Source organism: Pyxicephalus adspersus, chromosome 2 (genome assembly GCF_032062135.1).
Source record: "Pyxicephalus adspersus chromosome 2, UCB_Pads_2.0, whole genome shotgun sequence".
Classification (NCBI taxonomy): Eukaryota; Metazoa; Chordata; class Amphibia; order Anura; family Pyxicephalidae; genus Pyxicephalus; species Pyxicephalus adspersus.
In genome coordinates, this window is record NC_092859.1 from 45781382 (window position 1) to 45790257 (window position 8876).

Genomic DNA, 8876 nt, shown 5'->3' on the forward strand with positions numbered 1-8876 from the left:
TTGTAGATGAGAGAGATGTAATAGTTATCTCAGGAGCATTGTCATTGATATCAATAACTTGTATTGATACTTTGCATTGCGATGCAAGTCCACCATTATCTTTAGCTTCTACAATCAGCTTATATTCTTCTGTCACCTCAAAGTCAATATTGGCTATTATTTGTATGCTTCCATTTTTTAAATCTATTGCAAATGTGTCATGAACATTTTTAGGGACATTGCTGAATGAATAAGTAATTTGTGCATTGGATCCTTCATCGTTATCAGTTGCATTAAGCTGGAGAACAACAAAACCTACTGGGCTGTTTTCATTCACAAAAATTTCATAACTCTCTTTGTCAAATTTTGGAAAGTTATCATTCATATCAAGAACCTTAACATTTATGTAAGCCGTGCCTGTTTTAGAAGGCTGACCTCCATCTGAAGCAGTTAAAGTTAATTTATAAATACTCTTTTTTTCTCTATCCAATGACTTTTCCAGAATCAGCTCCGGATATTTAATTCCATCAGAAGCAGTAATTTCTCTAAGTGAGAAGAACAAGTTGTCATCAAGTGTATATCTCTGCACAGAGTTTGTACCAATATCCAGATCTTGTGCATGTCCCAAAGCAAGGCGTACTCCAGGTAAAGCAGATTCACTTATCACTACATCAAAAACATCCTTTGGGAAACTTGGTGAATTGTCATTTACATCCTGAATTTCCACTTTCACTGTATACAAATGTAAAGGATTTTCCATCACAGCTTCAAAGCTTATGAAACAGTTCTGTTTTGTTCCACACAGTCCTTCTCTGTCAATTCTATCTGTAACATACAACTCTCCAGTTTCTGAATTAACTTCAAAATGCTGTGTTTTGCCTCTTGAAACAATATGGAAATTTCTGAGTGATAATTCCTTTGCATTTAAACCTAAATCCTTTGCTATATTTCCTATAGCAGATCCTTTTTTCAATTCTTCGGGTATTGAATAGTGAAGCTGAGCAGAAATACACTCAAATATATAATAAATAAGAAAGTATAATACCTGCATTACCGTCTTTCTTCTTCCATAGGACATCATATTTTCTTGAAGTTAAAGTCATGCATCCAAAAGTGTAAACCTAAATGATTATTTTTCAGCAGAATAGTCCAACAACAGAACACAACAAATCCCAAATGCTATACTACACTGCACTCCTTTTCTTCTGTAATGCACTAAGAATCCAAAGCTGCTGAATTTGTAGATGGAATAAAAATCTTTGCAGTACAATAGCGGCGCTCAGAGTCTCTACATGGAATTGCAGGTTTACTTAGAAAACTAAAACTAAATGCAGAATACCAAACATAATTGCTAAGAAATGCGGATCACAAAAAAGGAATAAAAATAAATGCATAATAGGTAAAATATTTAACTATAGTGATATTAATTTACTTTTACATTTTATTTTAAGAAAGAATAGTAAAGTATCTTATCTTTGATCAAGAAAAAATGAAATTCTTACCTAATAATAAATTAAAATTATAATGATGTATAACATCTATAAATAGAAATTCTGTAAAGAAAAATTAAATTGATATTTAATAATAATATATTCTAACTATGAAGAATCTTTGCCTGATGTGTTTGTACATTTTTTGTAAATTACTGGCATACATACTCTTAAGTGATCCTAATATTATGTTTATGGCTCAGTAAAATCTAATTTTCAATATAAAAAAAAAAAATATATATATAATATTTGAATAATTTAATGTAATAAAAAATGTCAATGGTAATATTCTCGTTCTAATATTTGTATACTTTCTGTATGGTGCACTCTATAATTTCTATAACTTTTAGTAACTAGAAAACAGAAAACTATCCTGAACAGCTTTAGACTGCTGTTTGATGCCCCTTTGGATGTGACATCAGCAGCCCCATCAAACTTAGAGCTGTCACTCAAATTACAGTCAGGAATAAGGAACGAAAAATTCCTAAGCTATTAGAAGTACCAGGCAAACACTGAAAGTTAAGTATAGGATCGCAAGCTACAATATCAGTTAGCAAAAATCAATGCCAGATATTGTATATATATAGTATAATGAATACAGTAAAACCAGGTGTATTTGTATTTCTCCACGCTCCCATCCTGTAAGGTAGCTGAGTCCTCCATATACACAATGTTATCTACCCTTGTAAAGCATTGGTGGGGGGGGGGAAGGGGTACATGTCTTGGCTTCATTAAGTAAATGTTGTAATAAAGAAGAACAGCAGTGTTTCCTGGTTTCTTGGACATGTAGAACAGCAAATTCAGGATTTTTTGCCGCCACTCGTAACCAAAAAGAAGACAAAACAGGGAAATCACAAAGAAATGTGAAGCAGGGCACCCGGTGCACTATTATATCTTCAACATGTGTCATTTATATTTGGATAAATTCCGGCTAAAACTTTGAGCACTCTATACCTGCTCATAAGAAATATACATACAAAGATAAAATGAAACTCTGTGGTAATCCTCCATGCTTTTACCGCCGATTAATAAAGGGGAGGGGCTAGACAAGCATAGACAGTACCTGGACACACCCAGAAAAGAAGAGGACTACAACAAGAAAGGATAAAAGCAGTTGTATTAGTGAATCATTTTCTTGCAAGTTCTGAGGCAAACTGTACGTGAAATAAAGTAATTTATGGAAACACAACAAACAAAAAAACACAACTAAGAATTTTAGAGTTCACAAAGTTCATGCTAAACAGTTTTTAGCATACATGTAGGTATTTTATTACCTTTCTATCCTGTGTCCTCTGATAAAAGACACCTATAGAATTTCCTGTCCAGGGGCCCATATAGCAGTGCTTGCTGTGTGTGCAGCAGGGTGACTGGACCCCTCCATGCCCCATGTAGTTTTTCAGTATTTCAGGAGCATTTATTAAAAATACTTTGGGTTCTTCCTGTCTCCACAGATTTTTTTTTTCAGATTTCACCATGCCCTGAGGAGTGCATATTGTCTATAGATTGCTAGAGACCATCAGACGAAGCTCGCTCGATCTGTCCAAGGTAGTAGAGTAAAGGGCCTGATTTATTAAAGCTCTCCAGGATTGGAGATAAACATCTTTATCAGTGATCCTGAAAACTTGGAATGCATTTTTTGAAAGTAATTTGCTATTTGTTAGCAAATGTTTTAATCCTGGGCCAGATCCATGCCAGGTTTGCTGGATCACCCAGGTTTACTTATAAAGTGTATCTTCTCCAGTCTAGGAGAGCTTTAATAAATCAGGTCCAATATTCTAGCCAACATAAAGTCCGCCTCATTCCACTCATTTTAGTTTTTTAAAGTTGTGCTTTACTTGACTCTACAATTGTTTCTTTGGACAAGTCTTTTTTGGGAACAGTCATCTCTTCTCTATTTAACTTGCAAAAGCAATACAGTGTAATGACCAGTTGGTACCCAAGCTTAAAGCAACCTGCAAAGTCCCATATGAATTTCTCAGTGTCATAAAGAAATTAAAGGTAAAGCCAGCATGAACAGAGGTTGAGAACTTGTGTAAAGCCTAAGCCTGAAATCCAAGGTCCCACTTTTTTTAAAATTTGAAAAAATAGGCCTGATTTACCGGTACTTTTTCTCTTCAACAAAAGAAAAACGACCAACATGGGAGAACCTGGGTGATCTAGCATACTTAGAACAAAGTTCTTCAAAGCTTTTTGAAATGTCTGTTTTATGTAACAAAGCTTTCAACCCTGTTTTTTAAACTCAGACTACAGAGTTAGTTGTTAAAAAATTAGCAAAACTGCAGATGTGCTGTGTAAATTTTGTAATAAGTCACAGTTCTCATTGCAGATGTATGCACATAGCTGTAATCGAATGATTGCGATTTCTCTGAACTTTTCATACTTCTTACAGTTATCCGCTGGACCTGGTCCAGGTTTGAAGATATAGGCCTCCTAATAGCAAGCATTTTTTAGAAAATCCATTCCAGTTATGCTAGATCAGCTAGTTTTCCCCATAATAGTCTTTCTTCTCCAGTCCTAAAGAACTTTAGATACATCAGGCATGTCATCATTCCAAATGTGATATGTTTAATAGCTGGTATAAATGATAAGCATATGTTATGCTTCCTCTTTGCATTATAGTCCAGAAGAGTCCTGAGAACCCTGTCTAAGAAATGAGTGTATTGTCAATTCTACTAAGCGGGTGTTTATCAATTTTCCAAGAGCCTGTGAATACCATACTGTTCATGACATATATTTAAAAAAAATAAAAATGTGGAACCTTTGGAGTTTATTTAAAACAGTGAATGCACCTGGTGCATTTGTTTTAAAGTGGTTTATTCACCTGTTGTGAAAATCTGGTGACTGTCACATATACTTTGTAAGAAAAAAATAGGTTATTGTTTTTAACAAAACTATGAAATGTTGGATTTCTGATTGCACTATATATGTGAACAAAAGTGAATGATATAGGTCAAATTCATTAATGATTTAAAAATTATGTGTTTTAGTCCTATAGAATGCCATAAACTTGCTTCACATTTGGCACTGCCAAAACCTTTTAGGATAATCAATTACCCCCTTTCTCCCAGAAGTGTTATCTCCAATGATATAGAAAATGAGTGCTCAACACCTTCCCAAGGTTTGAGCACCTTGGCACTGCTTCTTGTGTAGTACAGACTGAGGCTGGCACCAGGACACTACAGGAACTACAGCAAATTGTGCCCCCATTCTGCAGTAAAACACACAAAGTAGTGTGTACATAAAGTGCATTTAATATCCAACACATGGAGAGAGTCTTTCATCAACGAAACAGCAAAAGAAATGATTGGAAACCACTGCATGTTATTGATGATACTTTTCCCAGGCCAACAAATATAACTATATTGATTTGTGACCCTGTTAACCGAGCAGACTGAAATACACAATGGAATTTCAGCAAAACAGGAATCAGGAGGTCAGAAATGATCTCATATAAGCCAGACCTATTTACATTTGCCTTACTGCAAAACTAGCAATAGTCATTCCTTTAATTTTTTTAAACTATTATTTAACTTATGTTTGCTGCAAAAATTGCACCTGATGTTGATTTAAAAAGTTGTAATTTCATGAACATAAAATTATAAAGCTTAATAGTTCTTACCTGTGTAAGACTAACTGCCTGGGAACTTTCTCTCTGAAGTTCAGATGTTGTAGCTGAGTCTTCAGTATCAATCAGATTCTCTGTAGGTACATTCTGGACTGGCTTCAGGTAAGCAATTTCGTTCTGCTTTGAGTCCAGAGTTACACACACTTCATATGAGAATGGAAAAGGTAAACTTGTATCACTGATCTCAGAGGGACATCCCAGGGTGAACTGAGGGTATACGTTTCTATTGTAAGTTCCAAAAGATGTGGGAGTGCTAGATTTCTTGCATTTGAAAATAACTGTTAGAATGACTGTAATCATAAATAGAAAAGAGATGAGACCAATGGAAACTATTAGGTAGAAGGTTGTAAACTTGGTGAATTGTCATTTACATCCTGAATTTCCACTTTCACTGTATACAAATGTAAAGGATTTTCCATCACAGCTTCAAAGCTTATGAAACAATTCAGTTTTGTTCCACATAGTCCTTCTCTGTCAATTCTATCTGTAACATACAACTCTCCAGTTTCTGAATTAACTTCAAAATGCTGTGTTTTGCCTCTTGAAACAATGTGGAAATTTCTGAGTGATAATTCCTTTGCATTTAACCCTAAATCCTTTGCTATATTTCCTATAGCAGATCCTTTTTTTAATTCTTCAGATATTGAATAGTGAAGCTGAGCAGAAATACACTCAAACATATAATAAATAAGAAAGTATAATACCTGCATTACCGTCTTTCTTCTTCCATAAGACATCATATTTTCTTGAAGTTAAAGTCATGCATCCAAATGAAAGTGTTAACCTAAATGATTATTTTTCAGCAGAATAGTCCAACAACAGAACACTAACAAATCCCATATGCTATACTACACTGCAGTCCTTTTCTTTTATAATGCACTAAGAATCCAAAGCTGTTGAATTTTTAGATGGAATAAAACTCTTTGCAGTACAATAGCGGCGCTCAGAGTCTCTACATGGAATTGCAGGTTTACTTAGAAAACTAAAACTAAATGCAGAATCCCAAACATAATTACTAAGAAAAGTGGATCACACAAAAAAAGAATAAAACTTAAAGCATAATGGGTAGAATATTCAACAACTATAGTGATATTAATTTACTTTTACATCATATTTTAAGAAAGTATAGCGATGTAAGACAAAATAATGTAAAAACCCAGAAAACAATTCATAGTTATAATTGAAATGTATGCAGGTTATCTTTGATCAAGAAAAAATGAAATTCTTACCTAATAATAATTCGATAGTATAATGATGTATACCATCTATAAATAGAAATTCTTTACAAAGAAAAATACTATTTTATTTTAATAATTACATATATTCTAACTATAATAAATCTTTGCCTGATGTGTTTGTACATTTTTTGTAAATTATAGGCATACGTACTATTAAGTGATTCTAATAATATGTATATGGATCAGTAAAAGCTAAAAAAAAAATATCTATATTATTTGAATAATTTAATGTAATAAAAATGACAATGGTGATATTTTTCTTGTTCTAATATCTGTATACTTCCTATATAGTGCATTCTATAATGTATATATTTATTAATAATTAGTTAACAGAAAGCTACCCTATACAGTTTTAGACTGCTGTTTGATGCCCCTTTGGATGTGACATCTGCAGCCCCATCAGACTTAGAGCTGTCACCTAAATTATACTCAGAATAAAAAAAATCATAAGCTATTAGAAGTACCGGGCAGTGCAAACATCGAAAGTTGAGTATATGACTGCAAGCTACAATCTGAGTTAGCAAACATCAATTTCAGATATTATATAAATATATAGTAAAATGAATACAGTAAAACCAGGTGTATCTGTATTTCTCAAAAAGAAGACACAACAGGGAAATCGCAACGAAATGTGAAGCAGGGCACCCGGTGCACTATTATATCTCGAGCATGTGTCATTTATATTTGGATAAATTCTGGCTAAAACTTCAGGCACTCTATACCTGCTCATAAGAAATTTATAATGAATTTCTTGATACTTTTAATAAAAAAGACAAAGATAAAATTACATCCTGTAGTAATCCTCCATGCTTTTACCGCCGATTAATAAAGGGGAGGGGCTAGGCAAGCATAGACAGTACCTGGACACACCCAGAAAAGAAGAGGACTAAAACAAGAAAGGATAAAAGCAGTTGTATTAGTGAATCATTTTCTTGCAAGTTCTGAGGCAAACTGTACGTGAAATAATTTATGGAAACACAACAAACAAAAGAATTTTGGAGTTCACAAAGCTCACGTTAAACAGTTTTTAGCATAAATGTAGGTATTTTATTACCTTTCTATCCTGTGTCCTCTGATAAAAGACACCTATAGAATCTCCTGTCGAGGGGCCCACATACCAGTGCTTGCTGTGTGTGCAGCAGGGTGACTGGACCCCTCGATGCCCCATGTGGTTTTTCAGTATTTCAGGAATGTTTATTAAACTTGCGTTGGGTTCTGCCTGTCTCCACAGATTTGTTTTTGTTTTGTTTTTTTTTAGATTATCACCGTGCCCTAAAGAGTGCATAATGTCTACAGCTTGCTAGAGACCATCTGAGAAAGCTTGTCGATCTGCCCAAGGTAGTAGAGTAATGGACCTGATTAATTAAAGCTCCCGAGGGCTGGAGATAAAACACCTTTATCAGTGATCAAGAAAACCTGGAATGTATTTCTTCAGCGTAATTTGCTACTTGTTAGCAAATGTTTTAATCCTGGACCAGATCCATTCCAGGTTTGCTGGATCACCTAGGTTCACTGATTAAAGTGTATCTACTATAGTCTTGGAGAGTTTTATTAATTAAGGCCTAATATTCTAGCTGACACAAAGTCTGCCTCATTCCACTCATTTTAGCTTTTTATAGTTGAGCCTTACTGAACTCTGCAATTGTTTCTTTACACAAGCCATCTTTGGGAACAGTCATCTCTTCTCTAAATAACATGCAGAAGCAATACAGTGTAATGACCAGTTGGTACCCAAGCTTAAAGTAACCTGCAAAGGCCCAAATGAATTTGAGAGTGTCATAAAGGGATAAAATGTAAAGCCAACAGGAACAGAGGTTGGGAACTTGTGTATAGCCTGGGCCTGAGATCCAAGGCTTCACTTTTTATCATATTTGAGAAAATAGGCCTAAATTACGAAATCTCTTCAACAAATGAAAAAAGGCCATCATAGAGGAACCTAAGTGATCTAGCATACCTGAAACAAAGTCCTTCAAAGTTTTTTTAAAATGTCTGTTTTATGACACCAAATTCAAACTGTCCCACCATTTTGCAGTGAAACACACAAAGTAGAATGTACATAAAGTGCATTTCATTAATTTATTAATTTCATTAATAAAACATCAATATAAATTATTGACAATTACTCCAAGGTATTGTGGATACTTTTCCCAGGCCAGGAAATATAACTATATTTACTGGTAACCCTGATAACTGAGCAGACTGACATACACAATGGAATTTCAGTAAAACAGGAATCAGGAGGTCACAAATGATCTCATATAAGCCAGACCTATTTGCATTTGCCTTATTGCAAAACCAGCAATAGTCATTCCTTTAATTTTTTTAATTAATATTTTACTTATGTTTGCTGCAAAAATTGCACCTGATGTTGATTTAAAATTGTAATTTCATAAATATAACATTATATAGCTTAATAATTCTTACCTGTGTAAGACTAACTGCCTGGGAACTTTCTCTCTGGAGTTCAGATGTTGTAGCTGAGTCTTCAGTATCAATCAGATTCTCTGTGGGGACATTCTGGACTGGCTTCAGATAAGCAATTTC

General features: G+C 34.2%; 1 protein-coding gene across 14 annotated transcripts in view; it reads right to left on the reverse strand.

Moving 5' to 3' along the window:
• Positions 1-8876, reverse strand: part of LOC140323507 (protocadherin gamma-A4-like) — a 301537-nt gene that overhangs the window by 195181 nt on the left and 97480 nt on the right. The window contains exon 1 of one of the 14 annotated variants that reach the window (XM_072400661.1): positions 5089-5432. The exons of the other annotated variants lie outside the window; for them this stretch is intronic. Within the exon in view, the coding sequence (XP_072256762.1) occupies positions 5089-5394 (306 nt within the window). The 5' untranslated portion in view covers positions 5395-5432. Of the gene's footprint in view, positions 1-5088; positions 5433-8876 lie in introns of those variants that run through there. 14 annotated transcript variants of the gene reach the window in all.